This window comes from Ammodytes marinus, assembly GCF_949987685.1.
Source record: "Ammodytes marinus genome assembly, chromosome: 22".
NCBI classification, from domain to species: Eukaryota; Metazoa; Chordata; class Actinopteri; order Uranoscopiformes; family Ammodytidae; genus Ammodytes; species Ammodytes marinus.
This window is the reverse complement of record NC_137226.1, coordinates 23,134,977-23,159,113: the sequence shown is the minus strand read 5'-3', so window position 1 is coordinate 23,159,113 and position 24,137 is coordinate 23,134,977. Positions and strand designations below refer to the sequence as shown.

The 24,137-nt window shown below is 40.1% G+C and overlaps 1 protein-coding gene across 1 annotated transcript in view; it reads right to left on the bottom strand.

The window, feature by feature from the left end:
- Positions 1–925: 925 nt before the first annotated feature.
- large1 (LARGE xylosyl- and glucuronyltransferase 1) overlaps positions 926–24,137 on the bottom strand; it is a 209,806-nt gene continuing 186,594 nt past the window's right edge. Inside the window, exons 14-15 of the mRNA XM_080050759.1 lie at positions 9,697–9,892; positions 926–2,340 (exon numbers count right to left, since the gene is read on the bottom strand). Coding sequence (XP_079906885.1) covers positions 2,143–2,340; positions 9,697–9,892 — 394 coding nt within the window. The 3' untranslated portion in view covers positions 926–2,142. The remainder of the gene's footprint in view (positions 2,341–9,696; positions 9,893–24,137) is intronic.

Genomic DNA, 24,137 nt, shown 5'->3' with positions numbered 1-24,137 from the left:
TTCATATTCTGGGCTGAATAAATAATAGGAGTTTTATACAGTGTCTTAAAAAAGTATTCATACCCTTTGAACTTTTCCACATTTTGTCACATTACACCCACACACGTACATTTATTTCTTTGGTATTTCACGTGATAGACCAACACAAAGTGGTGCATAATTGTGGAGTGGAATAAAAATTAAATGTGGTTTTCAATATTTTTTTATAGATTAAAAACTGAAAAGTGTGTTGTGCAAAATATTCAGCGCCCCTGAGTTGTAGAACCACCATCGCTGCAATTACAGTTGAAAGTCTATTTGGGTATGTCTATACCAGCTTTGCGCATCTAGAGACTGACATTGTTACCCATTCTTCTTTGCAAAATAGCTCAGGCTTTCAGATTCAGCGTCAGATTGGATGGAGAGCGTCTGTGAACAGCAATTTACCAGTCTTTCTGGATATTCTCATTTGTATTTAGGTCTGGACTTTGCCTGGTCCATTCTAACACATTACTATGCCTTGGTAGTAGATCTGGCTGTATGTTTATGTCCTGCTGCAAGGGGAACTTCCGTCCCAGTATCTAGTCTTTTGCAGACTCTAAAAGGTTTTCTGCCCTGTATTTGGCTCCATTCATCTTCCAAACAACTCTAACCAAAACTTCAAGTTTGGTCTCATCTGACCAGAGCACCTTCCTCCAACCCTTGCCACAAGCCATGCGGGGGATACACAGCATAGTCAGATGAGACCAAGTGTTTGGCCTGAATGCAATACAATGTGTATGCCAAGTTTGAATAAATGGTATTTCTTTATTTTTTATGTTGTTTTATTTGTGATGTTTTTACATCAATGTCCTACACCTTGTCCCACACCTTGCTATTATTAATGATTAATGTTTAAGACTTTGTATGTGTAAAGTTGTTAAAAACCAACAAATACAATCTTGGAAAAAGTTACTAAAAGCTTCTGCCATTTTTATAACTTGGAAGGTTTGCAAACACATGACTCATTAAGATTTTTGCTAAGCACTGTCTTACAGGAACACACATACAGTAATCCTTTTCATCCCCCTGCATGTACACACACCCAAAGACATACAAAATAAATGCAGCCCACAATGTTATTTTAAAAGTATGGCAAGTAATTTAATCTCTGCTTTCCTTTTCTGTCAGATTTCAGGACCTCATGAGACCTCAGAGCTCATGGCCGTGTCCGGACTGCCATACTAGCGTCCTACATCCTACATACTCACCATCTATATACTGCATACTCTCTACTCAAAGATCGATTGTATATGCGAGCTGCGTCGAAACGTTTAGACACTGTTAAGCGTATAACCGCCCTCTACAGGTTAGATATTGAACTAGATTTTTACAGTCCTGTGTTCATCATCTGTGTTTTAGACCTCTTGTTTTATAATAATTATGTTTTGAGGCGGAGGATCCCTCCGACGCTCTCTGTCCGGCTCATCAGCACTCAGCTGTCTGTCAGCTGGACGAGCCGCAGTGTGTGGAACAGCGATCTGTTCTAATCTCTCTCCACTATCAGACTCACTTCACTCATTTCACTTAGTGACTCTAATGTTGTTAGGTATTTATCTTCATCTCTTATCTATTGTATGACTGCACGTACAGTTGTCAGATCGCGGACCCCAAACATTGTTGTTGCCTAGCAACTTGCTCGAATATATAAAATTTTCCTGGGCGGGTAGAATTGACACAATGCATTGTGGGGCGGTTGAGTAGGAAAAGTATACAATCGATTCATACCCAAAATCTTCCCGGAAGTTAGTACTCATCCGGGAATTTCTCACATACCCAAACTCGCATACCCAACCGTCACATACTCAAATTGAAGTCAAAATGAGTATGAGTAGGACGTTAGTATGGCAGTTCGGACACGGCCCATGTCTGAGACAGCCAGAGCCCAGGCTTAGCAGACACTCACAGTTTTACATCCCGGCAGGAGTGATCGCTTTCTGTATTATCGCTTCCATCCACAGCAGAGGACAAATAATAGACATAAAGACCCTAACAGTCACACACTTTCTTCGTAAGAGCATCAAAGTATCCCAATGGCCTCAGAAGGTTTATTTCCCATGCCCCGTTCCCCAGCTTATGGAATCAGTAGTTCAGGGCCACATGTGTTAGGCTCTGCAGTGGTGGCTAGCTGTTGTTCTCAGCTGTCATGTATTTTAGGGCGGCGAAGCCATAGCGTCGTGACATGTTCTGCTGGAACTCTTCTTTTAGGGTCTTTAGGCAAACCCGGTACTGCTTGTTGGAGCGGAACTTGGTGATGTCAAAACTTGGCGCATGAGGCATGTGGATCATGTAGGCATTGGGAAGAACCACAAACTCATATTCCTATAGAGAGAGAAGAAAAGGAATCATTTTTTGTCTGGATGATCAAGTACTAGAACCACCTTATTTCCTTATAACAGCACCTCAATTAAAATTTAATTGGTTTTCTTTGGCCACGAAAGGGCATCTGAACAACAAAACACTCAATATTGTATTTAAACATGACTAATTTGCAGTTATTGTTGTGTTCACCTGATGACTGTTCAGCTCCAATACCCCTGTATGTGTTAGTTAGTAAAGAATGTGTTGCACACTAAGTATGGTCATGTTAATGTCAAGAGTTGCTAGTAGTTAAAGCTTTTGTTGCAGGCACCCACACAGTGACAAGACCTTCTCAAGTGAACACAGCATGAAATCACTTTTATGGCCAAATCTATTTGAAAATGTTAAAATGATTTGGTAACAACAACACTGACCATGAATGTCATCATAAATGTAAAGGGATATATTCTGTTACAATGTTCTCCTTGTGTAGACCAGCAGTAAAAAAAAAAATGGTTTCCACTTATCCTTTGAAAAATGTATTTGATGGATTGGCATTAAATACAGCGACGTGCATCTGGGTTGTCAGATCCAGCAATAAATAAATAAATAAAAACATTGTAGGGGAGAGTGGGATGAGTTGTGCCGGTGGGGAAGTTGTGCCACTAGAAAACCATAGAAGAAATTGGAAATGTGACCATATATTTAAGAAGAGCAATCCATTTGACTCATCCTGTAAAGAAGGGAGAAACATGGCATAAGATGAAAGCACATTTAAGCTAAAAAAACTGTTTATTGCCTTTCAAAGTAAAATTTCCATGATCAAGGTTTTTTGATTATTGTCTGAACAATTATAGACACGTTTGAAAACATTTGATTCGACAGTACAGTATGGTACACTTTGTGTTTATATAGTTAGCCCTAAACTGCTGCATCATGCTTATTATCCAAAATTCTGGGGTTGGGGTGATTTGTGCCAGAGGGCCTGGGTTGAGTTAGAAGTAAGTAAGTAAGTAAGTAAAATGTATTTATAAAAGCACCTGTGCTATACATAGTGCATTCAGTAGGTAAAAATGAAGGTAAAATAACAATAACAACTAGAACTGCAAGCAGTTATGACCGGGGGCCAAGCCTCCAGCGCAAGTCGGGACCCGAGCGTCGCAGACCGCGTTTTTGCAAAAATCGCAGAGAAATTGTTGGAGCTGAAATGGAAAGTCTGTTTTGCAGTTGCGATTTTGCAAATGTCCTTAACGGCTTAAATGGGTGTGGCCTATGCTTAAAGATGCAGCAGAATTCAGTGAATCTGTGGATATAAAGGTTTTGAATATGGGATGTTTGGTTGGGGAGTTATGAGCAAAATGAGATTGTCAGCCTCTCCACTGTAAAAAAGTGGAGAGGCTGTCAATCTCTCCATTTTAAAACGAGACATTATTTTGAATTTGCCAACCAAAAAAAAAAGAAGAAAAATCAAATTTTATTAATAAGTCCCGCCTACATTAATATTTCTTGGCCATATTTTTTTATATAGATAAAAATGGTATATCACAAACCATGCAAAGCACGATGCAGATGTGCTCATTGTCCAAATTGCCATTACCTCTGCCAGAACAAAAGACTGGCACAGACTTGTTAGTACTCTTGTTGCATCATGCTGATCTGAATGCACACGAACCAAAGAAAGCAACAAAAACAAGACGGATATGGTGCATAAAGTAGACAAAGGAGTTACTTGGTCCCAAGGTGTGTGACAATCTCCTCTTTCTCCATGCCATTTCAGGCTGTGATTCTACATCTTGTCTATTTGGCATAGGAAAGGGAATGGCACTAGCCTGGAAATCCAGACCTGCCACTAGGCGCTGGCAAATTAAATGTGCTGCGCCTGTTGGTCTGGGCACTCTTCATTGAAGCTCATTAAATATGTCAAGAAATCCTGAGCTACGTTTCAATTGGTTCTATCTGATATGGGCGGGCCAGAGCCCTATGTATGGTACTCTGGGGCGGACGTAAACGGATGACGACAGTGCGCCGTCGAAGCCGTGATAGTAAACATCAAAGATAGCTGCGGATATGTTGTTTGAGTTTGAGACGGCTTTGGCCTCGACCCTTTACAATTTGGAAGACGGCACTCAAATCTTTCATTAGCAAGTAAGATGAATGTTCTGTTTTGCAGATTGACCACGGCAAAAGTTAAATTTAACAGTTAACCCGCTGTTCGCTAAACGAACAGGGCTTAATACGTCACATTGTTCATTGCTCTGATTGGTTGTAGTGCTATCAAATTGCGTGCAGTGGCATTTGAAGAGACAAATCTATATCATGAGAGGCACCTGTTATACAGTATCTCACAAAAGTGAGTACACCCCTTACATTTCTTCACATTTTTCATTATATCTTTCCATGGGACAACACTGAAGAAATGACACTTTGATACAATGTAAAGTAGTCAGTGTACAGCTTGTATAACAGTGTAAATTTACTGTCCCCTCAAAATAACTCGACACACAGCCATTAATGTCTAAACTGCTGGCAACAAAAGTGAGTACACCCCTTAGAAAAAATTTACAAATCGGGCCCAAAGTGTAAATATTTTGTGTGGCCACCATTATTTTCCAGCACTGCCTTAACCCTCTTGGGCATGTAGTTCACTAGAGCTTCACAGGTTGCAACTGGAACCCTCTTCCACCCATTTATGACAGCATCACAGAGCTGGTGGATATTAAAGACCTTGCGCTCCTCCACCTTCTGTTTGAGGATGCCCCAAAGATGCTCAATAGGGTTTAGGTCTGGAGACATGCTTGGCCAGGCCATAACCTTTACCCTCAGCTTTTTTAGCAAGCCACTGGTCATCTTGGAGGTGTGTTTGGGGTCGTTATCATGTTGCAATACCACCCTGCGGCCCAGTTTACGAAGGTTGAGTGCACGTGGTCAGCGTCGTACACAGAGGTTGGCTTTGGAAAATAGACGTATGAGTGCTGCCAGCATTGCTGAAGGGCTTGAAGGGGTGGGGGGTCAACCTGTCAGTGCTCAGACCATACGCCGCACTCTGCATCATACTGGTCTGCATGGCTGTCATCCCAGAAGGAAGCCTATTCTAAAGATGATGCACAAGAAACCCCACAAAAAGTTTTGCTGAAGACAAACAGACTACGGCTTACTTACTTAACAGACATGGATTACTGCAACCATGTCCTGTGGTCTGATGAGACCAAAATACATTTATTTGGTTCAGATGGTGTTAAGAGTGTGGAGCGGCAACCAGGTGAGGAGTACAAAGACAAGTGTGTCTTGCCTAGAGTCAAGCATGGTGTTTGGAGTGTCATGGTCTGGGGCTGCATGAGTGCTGCCAGCACTGGGGATCTACAGTTCATTGAATTCTAACATGTACTGTGACATACTGAAGCAGAGCATGATCCCCTCCCTTCATAAACTGGGCCGCAGGGCAGTACTGCAACATGATAACGACCCCAAACACACCTCCGAACGACCACTGGCTTGCTAAAGAAGCTGAGGGTAAAGGTTATGGACTGGCCAAGCATGTCTCCAGTCTTAAACCCTATTGAGCATCTTTGGGGCATCCTCAAACGGGAGATGGAGGAGCGCAAGGACTCTAATATCCACCAGCTCCTTGATGTCGTCATGAATGGGTAGAAGAGGGTTCCAGTTGCAACCTGTGAAGCTCTAGTGAACTACATGCCCAAGAGGGTTAAGGCAGTGATAGAAAATAATGATGGCAAAACAAAATATTGACACTTTGGGCCCAATTTGGACATTTTTTCTTAGGGGTGTACTCACTTTTGTTGCCAACAGTTTAGACATTAATGGCTGTGTGTCGAGTTATTTTGAGGGGACAGTAAATTTACACTGTTATACAAGCTGTACACTGACTACTTGACATTGTATCAAAGTGTCATTTATTCAGTGTTGTCGCATGGAAAGATATAATGAAATATTTGAAGAAATGTTAGGGGTGTACTCACTTTTGTGAGATACTGTACCCCTGGCAGGTAAGCCAGGCAGTTGTTCAGGTTAGAGGCCAGTCTAAAAGGAGCATTGCTGTTAAAGGAATTATTTCATCAAAAAACCCAAGTGTTTTCAATAAAGAGAATCTGAGTCAGGCATCTTCAAAGCAGGTGAAGTTTTTACTTGCAAACAGCTACAAGGGTGCTCAATCAACATACGTCACAAGTGTGGCACAGAGGATTGAGACAAAGAACTGTACAATTGTGCAGGATTATATGCAGTGAAGATGGTGTGTGCAAAAACACACTAGGTTTGTGTGTCCAGGTCATTGAGTTTCTTGCAAGATGAGTTTTAATTGCGCAGATATTCTTATCTGAGAACGGAATGTGGGAGTCTCTCTACTCCTTTCTGCAAGGACATTCACAGTACCTCTCTTGTGAGGTCAAACAAAGTTTACAGCAAAAGCATGAGATGTTTTACAATACAATGTTATTATAATATATAAGAAACAAAGTTTTGTTAACAATTGCCATCACCCATTGGCAATAGGATGATTGGATATTCAATAAGTGTGGAGCTCATGTGCAGTGTTGGGAAAGTTCTTTTTCTACGTGAACTAGTTCAAAGTTCAGTTCACACACTTTAAAATGAACTAGTTCAGTTCATAGTTCATATTTCAAAATTCTGAACTAAGTTCACAGTTCAAAAATGAACTAGTTCATAGTTCTTTTTTTTCAATATGTTGCTGCAGGCTGCTATTTTTCTAAATAATTGCCACATACCATATAGAACCACAGACAGAAATTATTTCAATAACATTCAGTCCACACTAGAAGCCAGCTGCAACTTTTACCCCTACAGTATATTCTCAAAAACATGAGGAAAAAGTTGCTGTTTGAAAAGGAGCATTGTACAGTGTTGACTGTTGTGGTGGCAGGAGTCAAGGAGCTTTAAACTCCTATATTTTTTATTCATTTATTGCTTGGTCATAGACCACTAAGATTGGACTTAAAGTGAGTAAACTAATTGGTCGAGATGTTTTGAGGTGCAGACATGGTCGCATATGCCTTTTTTTCTCTCTCCGACGGTCGAGTATGTCACCTGACTCGCGTGTCCGCATGTGACATATCTTGCACATTATTTTAGTCTGTTGTGAGTCTGAAGTGTTTTCAGACAACACAATTAGTTTTACCTTTCCTCTCGACCAAAGGCTGACTTACTGCCGTCCTCCAAAGTTTTTTAAAACACCCGGCAATGCGCAACATCTCCCTCCTTCTCCGAAAGCTAAACTATCAGGTGAGGGAGGGGCCGAGCGGAGCGCACAGCAGAAGGGTTCGCTGCATTTACAAGCCTGCATTCCCCAGCGTGCGGAAAAATTATTTTCATGATTGAGGGAAGCCGTAATAGTAAGCAAAATTGACGTTATTGCCCAGCCCCTCAAGAAGGATGACTTAAATTGGGCTGAATTTGGAGAGGTTTTAAATGGCTATGTTTATTCTCAAAATGTATCATTTTGGCGCTGGTGATTTTCCTTTGGCACTCGGTAAATCCTCTTTGGGGGGCGCCAAAAATGTCTCTATGCAGGATAAACCCTGATGACAGATAGAACCAGTTAGATTAAATACAGTCTGGGGGTAAGAACACAGGACACTTAGAGCATACTAGTGTCTGGGTATCAGAGCAAAGGACAATCAGAACCAGCTAGAACAGCATGGGACTCAGAACACACTAGTCATTTTCCATCTCTTGACTCTTTGATTTATATTTTTCTGCATTTGTTTTATTGGGATCATTCATTGAATAAAGACATATTGCTTTGAGTCCATTGATGTTAAAGGTCACTTTCCTGGGCCCCCAAATACATACCTGCCAAACCAAGCCCTTGCTGACACCCCTTCAACCATTCAATCCCCACCTCCCCGGCCCGTGTTGTCTTTTGTCTTATTCAAACTAGTCTCCTTGCTACCTTAGATATAATGGATTCATTAAAAGAGAGCACATACACTGTCTGACTTTACCCCACCACCACAATTTGAGAAAAAACTACCTCTCTTAGCAATTCAGGCTAATCTTCAGTTATATTGGTAATTCATCAACATGTATGATAGAAGTACAGTTGATTAAGTTAACAGCAAGAACATCTACTTTTAAATGCAAAAAAACATGCTTACAACAGCACCGTAAGTTCAAGGCGAAGGGGAAATGGGAGGGGCTTAAAAACATAATGCTCAAATGACCAAAAATGTGTTCCGTTGCCTAGATACAGGGAGTGTACATTACATTACCCATTGTCTCACATTACCTTGTTCTCCCCTACTGTTAATTCTTGTGATTTTTACATGTAATCCGCGATTACTTTAAAAACTCGCTGGTACAAGTGTCTGAAAGTGTCTCAGGAGGGTGGCTGGCGGCTCTCTTAGAGATATGGTAGATCAGTCAATCGTGAAGAACTCGAGGCATAGCCGCTACTCTTCTGCTTTGAAAGGAGCCAGTTGAGGTGGTTCGCGCATCTGGCAATGATGCCCCCTGGCTGCCTGTTAATTTGGCCCGGGAAAGGAAAGTTTGGGGACCTCTGCTGGAGCTGCTGCCCCCGGGAGCAAACCCGGAATAAGCAGTTGACGATGAGATGACACAATATTAAGACGTAAGCTGGATCTCGATTCAGGGGTTGCAGCCTACGAAGGCTGCATTTGAAGACCGGTTGCGTCATAGCGGCGCGCAAAGGCTTGTTCCATTTGCAACTATTTGCAAGGCTCCTTCATATGCAGCCGAGAAATGCAGCCTTCGTTTCACGGTTTTGAAGGCTGCAACAGATGGATCCTTCGCGGCCCAACATATCCCAAGATTCATTGCGTTTTTTTTTCAGAGATGGCATAAAATAAAATAAAAAATAACAAAACAGCAACGTGTTGCTCATCTTCTTAACTTTTATCTTCCTTTCTTTTTTTCTTGTACTTTTTTTTCTTTTCGTCTGGTAGGCAACTTCTTTTTCTTTTTTCCTCCGTCTACAAGGCTGTCTCCGTTGGCAGCAATCAGGGCTGCTAGGCAGCACAGGAGCGGCGAGTCGTCACGCAAGGTAACGGCTTGTTACACAAACCGGAAATGCTCGTAAACGAAGACCTGCGTAGACCGCCTCGTTTAACAACGTTCGTTCGGCCCTGGTTCGGCCTTCGAATCGGCCTTCACAGGCTATAGCCTTCATAGACCTCTGGATTGGGATCTAGCTATTGTGTTCTTTTTTATTATAAACAGGCATTCTGAGCCAGGATAGATAGATAGATAGATAGATAGATAGATAGATAGATAGATAGATAGATAGATCTCCAGACACCATCAAGTATGAAGAAGAAGTAGTTTGTGGACATTAAATTGAAAGTTAAGACAGATGGATGGAAAGTTGAGGTGGGAGTAAGTTACCTGTGCATCCAGCTCCATGATGTGAGCCACCTTGTTCCATCCGAAGCCAACAAAGCGGCGGTCGTACTCAGGACTGTTCCTCCTCACCATGACATAGGGCTCAAAGTCGGCTTCCCATTGCACCCTGTAGGGTGTAGTAGCTGTTCGCCATTTGGCAAAATTAGTTGGTGCATGTCCTTTAGTCCACACATGGTACCTTGCAGGACAGAATAGAAAATCTTTTAAGCAAGTGTAAACTATGCTTGTACAGTTTATCCAGTCTTTCTGAAAGAACATGATTTGTGATTTTGTTGTTTCTAGAAAAGCACTATATAAATACAATGTATTATTATTATCATCTCAATGAATTGAGGGCCTGAAACTTATTTTTATCCACCATACTTTTTCTTCTTCTTCTTCCTTCCCTTTTTTCTAACTTCAATTCAGCCCGCACGTTACACTTATAAACGAAACAAATTTCATGAACGTGCATCCCCACTCCATGGGGTGTGTTATTATTCTTTTTTTTGTTGATTTTCCACAAGGTGGCGCTGTTATTCAGCCCCGAAAGTTTGAGAGGCCACCATTGACCAAAACGTTTACACAGGGGTGGGGCATAGCAGCTAATTTGCCATAACTCATTGAATAGGTCCAATCATCATAGAACTTTCTGGATATGTGCAGAACAAGTGTGGTAGCATGTCTCCCAAAGCTTTTTGAGATGAACTCATAGGGGGCACCACAAATACGAAACCACGAACCATAGCGTAAAAATGCAATGTTTGACAGGCCACGACCGTCTATTGCTGAGAAGGCTTAAAGAGTCAATATTTACCCCAACCCCAGAATTTTGTATAATTAGCATGATGCAGCAAATAAGGGCTGACATCGTGCTTACTGTATAGACTCAAAGTGTAGCATACTAAAGCACTAAAACACATGTCAAATGTTTTCAAACGTGTCTATAATTGTTCGGACACAATAATCAGAAAACCTTGATCATGGATATTTTACTTTGAAAGACAAAAAACTGTATTTTGAGCTTATATCTTATTCCATGTGTCTCCCTTCTTTACAGGATGAGCCAAATGGATGGCTCTTCTCAAATATGTGGTCACATTTCCAATTTCTTCTATCATTTTCTAGAAACAAGGGGTGGCACTACTTCCCCACTGGCTCAAGTTAATCCACACTCCCCTACTGTTTTCTCAGTCTGGAAAAGTAGAGGTCTTGTTACTATTAAGGACTTGTACACTGATAATGTGTTCTCTTCATTTGCTCATTTGCCCCGTCCACGCAGCATCTGAGGGAGTCCTTTGAGAGCGAAATAGTAGAAATTTCAGAAGATGCTTGGGCAAAGTGTCTTCGCAGCATACACTCTTACTCGATCAACTCAAGGCACCAATTAATTCAATATATAAGGTTGTACATCTGCTCCACTATTCACGTGTCAAATTCAGTGTTGGGAGTAAGGCGTTACAGGAAGTAATGCATTACTGTAATGCATTACGTTTTGCTGTAACGCGGTAATGTAAGGCATTACAGCAAAAAAAATGGTAATATGTAACGCGGTACATAGCTCAGAAACGCGCGTTACAATGCATTTTAAACCCGAAATTGACTGGTTTGTTGTTTTTATACAAATTGGCACCGCAAGATTCGCAGAGGAGAAAAAAACCCACGCTAATGTTACTGCTAGAGGAGAAGAAAACTCGATTTGCTGCTACAATTGATTCCAAAGATGCGCTAGCCTACTGGCTTCCGTCTCACTGCCCAAGTTATTGAAAACTTTTGTGGTGTTTGGAGACTCTGACGTGAAAGCACGTATCAATCTGTGCTCAACGAGCAGTGGATGCTGCCGCAAGCCCCTCCCCGTCTAAGAGCACTCGGAGGCGGTCAGTCTCGGAGCAGCCCCTCGGAGCGAGTCCCTGCCTGCTGTCAGAGCAGAGAGGTGACACACCTCCGCGTCCAGGCTGCAAATGAATCGCGCTGTTGTTAGGTGCGAAATCGGAGATAGTGTGCCACAAAGCTATTTATGCTGAAGCGGGATTTAGGAGTTATTTAGAGATATGGCAAGCAAAAAGTTGACGAGTAGGGAGTTGGTGTTCACTCTTTCTACGGCCCCGGTCACGGTGCGTCCATGCGCAGCAGTGGTGCAGCCATGCGACGCAGCATTATATATATATTAATATTATCATATTATAATGATAATAATGATGATAATAATAATAATAATGAAGAATAGAAGAAAAAATGAAATAAAAATGGTGGTGGGTAAAAAAAATCATAAACGCCTACTGTTTATATGAGTTTTGTGGTGTAGTTCTAGTTCTAGTTTACAACTGTTGGCTTACAACAAAGTGGACATCATTACAAATGGATGGAGGGGCTTCAGCTGCAGAAGAATTTAATACATTCTTTGTTGGGGTTGGTCCTGGTTTGGCCGGGGAAATTCCAAAGACTGGTATTAGTGATGGTGTAGAAAGTAAAGACATATATGTTGATGAAACAATGTTTCTAAGAGGGACTGAGGAAAAAGAAATTATTGACACTGTTAAAAAACTTAAGAGCAAAAAGTCCACAGACTGTCATGATATTGATATGTGCACCGTCAAAAATGTAATTGAATGTATAGCAAGGCCTCTAACCCACATTTGCAATCAGTCTCTTCAAACTGGTGTATTTCCAAACAATATGAAAACAGCTAAAGTCATACCATTACATAAAACTGGAGACAAACATATACTCTCAAACTACAGACCGATTTCATTGCTTCCCCAGTTCTCCAAAATACTGGAAAAAATATTCTATACAAGAATTAATTAATTCATCACCAAACATAACATACTGTATGAACAACAATATGGTTTTAGAGCAAAGAGAACTACTTCATTTGCAATCATAGAATTTGTAGACAAAATCACCAAGGCAATAGAAAATAAAGAATATGCTGTGGGGATATTTCTGGATTTAAAAAAAGCATTCGACACTGTTGATCATGAGCTGTTAATAAAAAAACTACAAAGATATGGCATTAGAGGCATTGCACTGGCATGGTTATCCAGCTACCTACAGAACAGGAAACAATATGTCGAAATTCAAAATCATGAATCACAATTGCAACAGGTTACATGTGGGGTGCCCCAGGGCTCAGTGTTAGGGCCATTATTATTCAATCTGTACATCAATAATATATGTGAAGTATCAAAAACTGTCTACACTGTTCTTTTTGCTGATGACACAAATTTACTCTGCTGTGGAGATAACTTGGAACAGCTTCTGGATACTATGGAAAAGGAATTAAACAGGTTGAAGATCTGGTTTGATGAAAATAAACTCACATTAAATTTATAATTTTTGGGAATAGATCAACCAACACAGAAAAGAAACTCATGATAAATGGCATAGAACTAGAAAGAGTATCTGAAATAAAGTTTCTGGGAGTATTAATTGACAACAAATTAAGTTGGAAACCTCACATAAATTATATTAAAGCTAAAATATCTAAATCAATAGCAATACTGAATAAAACCAAATACCTACTAAATAAAACCTCCCTGTATACATTGTACTGCTCCTTCATACTTCCTTACATGACCTACTGTGTGGAGATATGGGGGAACACATACAAAACAAACATACATCCGATCTTCATCCTTCAAAAAAGAGCTATACGAATTATACATAAAACCGCTTACAGAGAACCAACAAATCCATTATTTGTTGAACTAAAAACTCTTAAATTTCGAGATTTGATCGACTATAAAACTATTCAAATAATGTTTAAAGCAAATAATCACCAATTGCCTCGTGGCATCCAGGAGTTGTTCCAACTGAGAGAGAGCAAATACAATTTAAGAGGAACCTGTATATTTAACAAACCATCTATAAGGACCAATACAAAACTGCACTGTATAACCACAAAGGCTGTAAGTCTGTGGAACAACTGCAATGATGAGCTGAAAAACTGTACAACAATAGCAAAACTAAAAAAGCTTTTCAGAATCAAAACACTGAATTGTTATGAGCTGGAGCAGTGAATTTCTGTTTTGCTGTTTTCAATTTCATGGTTTTTGTTCATCTGTTCCTTTATTTTATTTTTATTTTATACTTACTGAAGATTCATTTTTTATTTTTTTATTTTACTTTATTTTGTAAACAATTATAAAAAGTAAGAGGGGGTAGGACCAGAAAAGTTTTTTTTAACTTCTTCCTATCCCTATTGAACATGAACTATATTATTTGAGTTATGTATTTGTTGTTTAGGATCCCATTTGTTTTTTTTTTTTTATTTATTATTCTCCTTTTTTATTGCTCAATTGTTTTATTTATGTTTGTATTATTATTTTAATTATTATTTTTTAAACCATGTTCAATAAAGACTAATAATAAAAAATAAGTTCAACTCTCTTTCAAAATATCAGGTATTTCATGGAAATTACATAATAGCCTGGCCGCCACCATATGACGTCATAATATGCTAATTAGATGGGAAAATTTACTCCCCAGATAAACTTTAGGTCATTCTCAATATTTGTCTCATTTACACTTTGTCTCTATCTCAAACCACTTTCAATCCAGAGCCTTCTGAAATTTAAGTGTCAAAATCTAGTATTTTTTTAAATAAAACCCGGCGCCTAAAGGGTTTGCTTTGATGCAAATTATGAAATCTTAACATAACGGCGGCAATGATGGTGCGTAAAGGACAGCGCAGTTGGCAAGCTCTCCTCAGCACTAAAAGTGCTGCAGCAAAAAAGTCACAATAAGAGTTGATCGCTTTGTCGATTCATGCCTCTGACACACACGTCGACTCCCAACATAATGAGTGGATGCTTTGAATTAGCAAAGGAGATATATATTTAGGCTACTATTGTTATTATAAAATGTCACGCAAGAGAGACGATAAACAAACATAATGGGCTGTTATCATTTAGATTAGATGGCAAGATGATAAGGCAGATTCTTTGGAACAACTAAAAAAGGCAAAAGTTGATGATGATGTGAACAACTTGTTTGTGCTTTTAAGTCGCCAGAACGCAAGAAACAAATCTTTGAGGCTCAATTTACTTTTTCCATCTACAGTAGTAGGCTCTAGCTCTATTGATATTAATATAGGCTAAATAAATACCTAAAGATACAGTATTTCTATTATAAAATGTATTGCACCATGAGCCATGAATGTGACCATTATATTATATAGCATAGGCCTACTTGTGTTAGCCTTAAGCCTAGCTCAGTCATTATGCCATACCATGTCACCTCCTGCTGTGTAATGAGCTGCATTGAACACAAGAAGATCTATTGAGAACACCAAATCCATATTTCATGTTATTTTGGTGAAAGTAATGTAAAAGTAGTGTAATGCCTTACAATTCAAAGACAGTAATATTGTAATGTAACTAACTACTTTGAAATGCCAGTATTAAGTAATAAATACCGCATTACGCTTTTGAAGTAACTTGCCCAACACTGGTCAAATTACATTCATTTTATCCCTCCTCCTCCCCCCTTTTTTATTAGGTGCAAGCACTCTGATAGATCCCTGGCTCATATGTTTTGGTTCTGTCCCAGACTCCAGAATTTCTGGTCAAGCGTGTTTTGTTGTTATTCAGATTTCTACGGCCACATCCTCCATCCCAACCCAGAAACAGCCATTCTAGGTTTGTCACAAAAACTAGAGACTTTAGGTCGTACAAAAGCTTTGTCGATCTAGTATTGTGTTCAAGGACGGATTAACATGAACACGGGCCCTGGACACAAACCTGCCATGGACCCCTACCAACACGCAAATACACGCACTAGCACACCATGCAATCCACAATCACACACATTATAATGCAGCGCGCAGCCTAGAGAGAGAAAGAGAGAGAGAGAGTGAAATACAATTCTATAAAAGCTCTCTGGCGCTGCGCAAGAGAAAGAGACTCTTTGCGCCTGAGCCTACTAGACAGTTAGATTAGGGCAGAGACACCGAAGATGCGAGCGCGCGCTAAGTGCGCGAGCAGAATTTTTTGCCTTTGTAAGATCTCTGCGCCTGCTTTTTGGCCCACCCTTGCCCCCCTCAGAGCCTACACTCAATGTCTGAGCGAAGCAGCGCGTCACCCGGTGAAACGCTGTGTTGGTGTCGTTCACAGTGAGACCGTGCCAGTGTGAGCCGCCTTGCAGACACACTGTGGTTTAAGACTGAATGATCACAGGGTATTCCTGCACGTTAACGGGTGTCGAGGGGACAGACGGGTGACAGGCTCCGCGATCCGATTGCATGTCCCGAGCCTGGATACCCCAATCCCCAATCTCACTGCCGACTAACTGCAAAGTGACACAGCCGACACAGTTAATATAATCACCACCTAAGCATGGACATCGGTTAAAAAAAGCGATCTCATTCTTATTGTCCTAAGGGCTTTGATGCAATCTATAAAATCTGAACATTACGGAAGCAGTGTTGGTGCGTAAAAGCACGGCGCACTTGGCAAACTCTCCTCACTACAACTGCCACAGCAGAAAAGCCACTGTAGGTCGATCGCATCCCTTACACAGTCTTGTGTGTAAACAGAGGAGTGTTTTTAGTGGGAGGCTACGGCGGCTAAGCTGCAAAAATAACAGATACAAAAGCACTTTTTTACCTACTGCAATTGCACTTTATAATGACTCCCCTTTCAGTAAGGACAGAGGACATTTGAACTTTTAAACTTTAGCCTGCGCTGCATATTTTGCACATGTATAATTGCACACTTGATTGCTTTTTCTTTTAGCATAATTTTTGTTTTTTATCATATCATATGCACTGGCAGAGCTAGTATTTGTGTACTGTTATATACGAGTAACAGCTACTTATGCACTTATGCACAGAGACTATCCATACCACTTTCTCATCTTGGCTATGTATGTATGCTCATGTTTGGGTGGGGATAGGCCTATATGTGCTGTGTTGTGTTCTGTGTATGCTGGCTGCTGTAGCATCTGAATTTCCCTGCTGGGATGAATAAAGTATATCTTATCTTATCTTATCTTATCTTACTAAATGCTTTAACCTGAGGCTAAGGAAAAAGCAACCCCAAGTCCCAGTCTTTATACTCGCTGGACGAGTTCATGGACTGCTTGAAACATCCTCCTCTGTTTTCCCGGATTTTAGAGAGTTTTCCTACAGAAACCTCTTCACCAGAGCGGAAGCAGCCACCTCAACATCTCCTCAAAACAGGACCCCTGCACGCGCAAAGCATGCGCAAAGGCGCAGGATTCCTTTGTCAAGATGCCTGCACTGCCTGTTACACGGACCGGATCCAGCCCGCGGACCTGCTGTGGAGAGCCGTTGTCCCGCTGCCTTACCAGCTGAGTGGTTCCGTTACGCTGAGCGTCAGCAGAGCGCAAGGCCCGACGCAGAGTGGAGTTCTCCGCTTCCACTCCTACCAAGATGGGCCGAGGTTCCCGCTCCCCTCTCTCCTCCTTGCCTACGCTCCCCTGATGCCTATTGGACCGCCAAGAAGAGCCGCTGACCCCCTGCTTGCCTTCCCTTGACATAGGGATGCCTGCTACCCTTATCAGCTGAGCTGCTTCCACACCACTGTCTTCCACAAGACGCGCTCCATTAGAGCACAAGCCCGGTAAGCGGCCTCCTCCTATCTTCAACTTCTCCAGCTGCCTTCAACAAATCATCGCTGGACTAAGCGATTCACGTAAGGCTATTGTCTGGGCTAAGATAGTTATTTTATGTTGTTCATTAATTTGACGTAAACGTGAGTTGACAAGCTCATTATTTCCTGATTTAAAGTAATTGTGACTCACTTATGTTTTACATAAGTGTTTTCCGCTCAGTGTTTTTCTCCCGTTAACCGGGAATGCATTGATGTGTTTTTGATGCTGTCACTCTTAAAGCCGGTGAATTGTTTCCTCTTTATCAATTCAACTCAGTGTACGCAAATGCGCATCTGTGACCACTGTGTGATTTGAGGAATGGGTTCACTGCGCACTGGAGCTGCGGCTAGTGTTTTGTTTTCTCTCTCTTTCTCATTTCTAACTACTCACATGACACACACACACACACACTTACACTCGTGATTTTCCCCTCAAGTATTCTTAATGAATACATGAGAGTTGAGTTTCTGTAATTTTAAAGTTAAGATCGCGTGAAGACAAAACTAAAGTTCCCCCGCATCATCCTTTATAATTCTTATGTGTTTGATTGAATCAGTAGGTTACATACTACATGCTTTGCATGCTACTTCCCCTACTAGTTAACGTTACCTTTCAGAAGTTACCCACCAAATTGCTCAATGCAACTTATCTACCTCGTGGCGTAATAGCCACCTCAAACGTTTGCGTGACGTCGAACTCTCACCTCCGCCATTTTTGTAGTTCTCCATCTAAATTCTAGAGTGACGTTCCTGTGACACACACACTACATAGAAATACATGGGTTTGGGGGTGCCTTTAGCACAGTTGGTAGGGCGTCCCCCCATGGGCCTCGGCCAGCAGCTGACCCGGGTTCGATTCCAGCCCATGGTCGTTCTCTGCATGTCACTCCCCTCTCTGCCCCATTTCAACTCTGTCTCTACACTATCAATAAAGCATAAAAATAAATATATAAAAAATAAATCTATATATATATATACATGGGTTTTAGAATCTAAACTGTTCTTGTTATTGCTTGTGCTTTGTTTGCTTTCTTAAATTAGATTAGTTAATGGTTATTGACTTATGTGTATCGTTTTAATCAACTTGCCAAAGTGAATAAACCCTTACATTTTAATTTTAAGAAGCAGTGTCTGTGATATTTGTGTCTTGTATTTCACTAATTGCTGGTAAATAAGGTCCATGCTCGAATATTCACTCCTTTATTACCTTAAATGTACACTGTAACCAGCTTTGAAATTTTCAAGGTAAATCCCTTTAACATTGAGACTGTTTTTCTGATTTGGTACAGAGTTCCCTTTTTAAAAGGCTGGTGCTCCGCTTTGATTAGCTAATCTATTAAATTGATAATTAATTAACAATTTTTCTTAATATTATAATTTCCTTGAAATTAATAATATTCTTGACTTTGACCAAATCTACCCCTTATGAATTCCCAACATTTGGTGTCCCCGTGTGAAGGCCTTCAGATACCTGCATTAGTGTGATATTAATGCACAATAATCCTGATCTAAAAAATGTAATTATTTTATTCATAGAGTTGATTTGAAATAGAATAATTGTATTCGTTCCGAATTCAGTTTTTCAATTTGGTCGATATGAGGACGGGTTAGTTTCATCCCTGTCTTGTTTTAACAAGAGAGAAATGTTTGCGTTATACAGTGTTGGTGGGAGCCTATTCGCTTCGGTTGAGTGGGAGAACATTCTATGCAAGATCGGGGTTACTTGGTCAGCAAACTTCTTATAAAATTCAACTACGAAGCCATCTGGCCCAGGGCTCTTGCTGTAATGCAGTGATTTGATAGCGTCCGTGATTTCTGCAGGGGACAGTTCAGAGGTTAAGGCCTCGCAGGAGGCGCTGTCTAGTTTTGGTATGTTTAGCTTTTTTAACCATGCGTCGATATCACCGTTAGCTTTGGATTTATAAAGCTCCTGGTAATACTCCTTAAAGCGTTTATTTATCTGTTTCGGGTCAGTTAAAGCCACACCTCTGCTAGATTGTATTGTATGTATGGATCTGCTGGCTTGTTGCCCTCTGAGCTGGCAGGCCAGCAAGGTATGTGGTTTATCCCCTAATTCAAAATAATGTTGCTTAAGTCTGAGAAGCTGATCACTCACTTGACTCGTTAAAATAGTGTTATACTCGTATTTAAGACTAAGAATATTTTGCAGAGTTTGGGGGTTATTTGTGTTTCTGTATAATGTCTCCAACGAGGTGAGCTCCAAGTCAATATCCTTTAAACGTCTTTCTCTACATTTCTTTAAAGACCTTTTCATATGAAATGAGATAACCTCTCATGACCACTTTAAAAGTTTCCCGCAAGGTGGAGTCAGAGACATCCGAGGTATCGTTGGTCTCTAAATATTCAGTGATTTTTCCCGACATGTATTTACAAAAATTTCTGTCGTTGAGCAGAAGGACGTAGCCGGCAATTAGCTCGCTGTTTGGATCTCTTAAAGTCAAGAATAATAGCCGCTGGGGCATGATCCGAGATCAGGATGTTGTGATATTTGGTGTCTATTACATTGGGTATGAGTCTTGAGTCTAATAAAAAATAATCAATATGAGAATACGAATTGTGCATTTTGGAAAAAAAGGAGTACCGTACTTTTCGGACTATAAGCCGCTTTTTCCCCGTTTTTCGACCCTGTTATTACACAGCACAGTATATGTTCTGTAGCTACTAGGGATGGGCATTAGTAATCGAGTACTCGAGTACTCCTCGTTTCAAATGATCTCGATTGGTGGATGAGGAAAATCGTTTTTTTTTTTTTTTTGTGTTTGTAGCCCTTAGGCCGGCCGGCGGGCCGCCCCTATTTTAAAATGTTATATACGGGTACAAAACGGCACAAAACGGATAAAATAAAGTTTAACAAAATTAAATATTTTGATCCAAGTTAAATAAACTAAGCGTTGTGTCAAACAGCAACCGCAAATAACTGCCACCTCCGTGCAGCGCAGCCAGTGTGTGGTCTCCACAGCACCGCGGAGCTGAATGCGGTGCTGGAAAACTTGGAAAGTCACGTAAAGAAGCCAAGCTGACTTCGGGCACATTCGAGCAAACGACAGTTAAGAAGCCTTATTATGGAATATAGGATTGAGATTCAATAGCCGACCGGTGTAACGTTCCGTTAACGAGGAATTAGTCGCGGTAATTAGTCACGGACACGGAGTGAGCATTACGCGGTTGGATATACATTTTCATTTCATTTATTTATTACGGCTCACGGCCATAGCACATGGCATGGAGCACACAATTCAACTGGAATCATTACAAAACAAAACAATGGTGCACGGCAAGGAAAAACAAAACAAAACAAAAACATCACTTAAACAATGGCAAAACATTTCTCAAAAAGGCACCTGTTTTAACAATAACCCCTGGCCTACTTGCCCTCAAAAGCGAAATCAATTTGGTCATGGATGGAAAATAAACATAATAATTTGGCAGGTACTTTTTTCTAAAATACATTACATCCACATTTTTACACTCAAAAAGTACATGGTATTCATCTCCAACACAATTAGAATCACAAAGGTTGCATATTCTTTGATTTCTTTCCAGCCCTTTGTATCTTCCTGTGACTTTAGGTATGCGGGTGTTATTGGTTCTAAAATTGCAGATGGCCTGTCTGGACTTTTGATTTTCATACAACAGATATTTTTCTAGTTTAAACTCTTGTTTAAATTCTATGTATAAGTCACAGGAAGTCATGCTTGTAAGCTCGCTCTGCCATTTCTGAATGAATTGATCTTTTAACCTCCGCTCAACAGTTCTTTTCAGCCAGTTAATGTTGTTGTACTTTTGTGTTATCCAGATGTATGACAACCCGCAGTCATCCAGTATCTGTTTCACCTGTGCTACCCAGGGTGATGCATACACACTGCTGCTATGCAGGCTGTGTAGCTGATTGTACATGATTTTACTAAGTTTACTGTCTTTACTTTCTAACAGTCTCCCCCAATATCCAATTATTCTTTTTTTAACTGTAACACAGAGTGGGTACCGTCCCAAGTTCCCCATATACCATATTACTGCAGGTTGTCATTTTTACTTTTAAGATGTACTTTAGAAATTTGAGATGAAGTTTTTCTAACAGATGTAGTTTTTCAAACCCCCACACTTCACATGCATACAACATAACTGGAGTAACCAATTTGTCAAAAAGGTCCAGAGTGACATCTACAGCAAGCTGAAGCTTTCTGCATGTGTTGAGTAAAGCAAACATTGCGCGCAATGCTTGCTTATGCAGTTCCTCAACAGCAGTTTTAAATGAGCCATTGTAACTCATGATGACACCAAGATATCTAAAACAATGTACAGTCTCTAGACTTTGACCATTGCACACAAACTGTAGTTTACTAGTATCCGCTCTCCTAAATCCAAAAACTGTAACTTTAGTTTTATCGCTATTAACTTTTAGTTTCCATTTCTCACAGAAGTCACACATATGATTTATAGCTTTCTGTAACCCTCTCTTAGTTGTAGACAAGATAATAGTATCGTCAGCGTACATCAGTGCCATTAGTTGTATAAAATTGTCTAACACAGCATCATCGAAAGTAATGGGCTCACAACCTTTTTGTAATAGATAATCCTCTAAGTCGTTAATGAAGAGGGCAAACAGCAGTGGTGATAAGTTTTCACCCTGTCTAACTCCTGTTAAACTTGCAAAAAACTCAGATTTAGCGCCATTAACATATACACATGATTTTATATTTTTATACATATTGATAACAACATTAAGGAATTTACCCTGAATACCTATTTGTAAGAGCTTATGCCAGAGTGCATCTCTCCAGACTGTGTCAAATGCCTTACTGTAATCAATGAAACAGCAAAATAAACTTTTCTTTTTAAAGCAGTACAAATCAATAATTTGTTTTAGTAAAAAACTGATGATCAATGGTCGAGTAGTTCTTTCTGAATCCTGCCTGGTTCTCCCTCAAGATAGAATTCTCTTCACAAAATGTACATAGCCTTTCATTCAATACATTTGTAAATAATTTACCTAGACAACTCAAAAGTGTGATTCCTCTATTATTATCACAGTCGCCCATATCCCCTTTCTTTTTATATATGGGCACGATTAGACCAAGCACCCAGTCCTCGGGAATAACACCTGAGTCCAAGATCTTATTAAACAAGAGGACATATAAAGGCATAAAAATAGTTGAGGTGCTTTTAATATATTCGTTCAGCACTGTATCTATGCCTGCAGCTTTTCCTGGTTTTAATTTTCGAATAGCCTCATTAATTTCTTGCTCTGTGAAAGACACATTCAGAACACTACTGTCCAGGGCTGTACAGTGCGACAGTTTTGATCGCATTTGCTACTGAAATTGATCACGTGCGATGATGAATACGAATCCTTTCGCACTCGTGCGACAGGTTGATAATGAGGAGAGGCTGTCTTTGAAACACAGAGGACAGATGCACAACACTGCTTAGAGGGCTCTACATTAACACTGCGGGTAAATGAGTCTTAGGCAAGTAAGTTATTGAGTCCACCCTTCACTTTGGCTGGTGAAAGATGTGTGCTCGGGATCTGTGTTCGTGCAGCGATTCTAGGTATAAAAACTTCGCGGCTTCAACGGCAATTACCGGAAGGAGACGGCACATTACCGCAGTTAAGTTAGCGTGTGTACAAACAGAACATTTCCTGTGCGCCTTCACATTAAAAGCCTGTTACTAGCCAAACGTGAGTTGACTTTTATTTTGAAGCCGGTAAGAACAGGAAGTTAGCGCTTTTTTCTAGCTTGAAAGGCAACTCCTTCAGCTGCAGAGAGCAGTCAACAGTAGCCTAGTCTATTTAAACAAAGTTTTAAATAAGCCACTGAAAAGCTACTCCCAACACATTCACAACAACCTATTTAATTTATCCTAAATTGTACCAATATGTATACTTGTTTATTTAATAGGCTATGTTTAATGTTTTAAAGTTTGGTTTTAATTAACAGAAGGACATTATAATAATAATTCTGAATCAGCAAAAAATTGCAATTGGCAGGTTAGATTCTTTTTTCTAAATTGCAATCAGTGCACCCCTATTCATTTTTCTACAATTATTACTGCACACACTAGGATATCATATTAATTGTGAATCTCAAATGAGACCAGGATGACATGCTCAAAGGTAATTAGAGCAAAATGCAAGGGTTAAGGTTATGCAAGTTTTCAATCATAGCCTACTTTGTGTGCTACCAAATTTATTTTTGTGCTACTGAATTTTTTTGCTTGCTAGCACCGGTGCTACCACCTAAAAAAATAAGCGTACAGCCCTGCTACTGTCTATTAAATGTCCGTCACTTTCAAGTTCTTGGAGCTCATCTGTAGGTGTATCCCCATCAGATAAGTTTTTAAAGTGCTCATGGAATTCCTCAGCTGAAATTGGACAAACGCTTTTGATTTTGCTAGAATCATTCAGCTACAACTACTACTTCTACTGCTTTGGTGAGTTATTTAGCCTAAAATCTATGTGTTTAAATTGTAGGACAATAATTTTATTGTATTTGCTGCCCTTCTTATTTTAAATGGTGTCTATTTTGATTGTTAGCCAACTACAGCCCATGCTTTTTTTCTCTCTTTTTTTTTCTCTCCACCGCAGACCAACTCGATCGGTTTAAATTGTGGCCCGCTTATTTAATTTCTTTCAGTTGGAAAATGTGTTTTAAACTTGTGGAAAATAAATCCTTACAATCATATGGCAACTGTGACTGTTTGACAAGAAGCATTAAGTGCAGGTTATTGGCTTTATTGCGATGCACCGTTATTCTGCAGACAGATGCGCTGCGTTCTAAAAATAGAAAAAAGTTTAACGAGGAATCG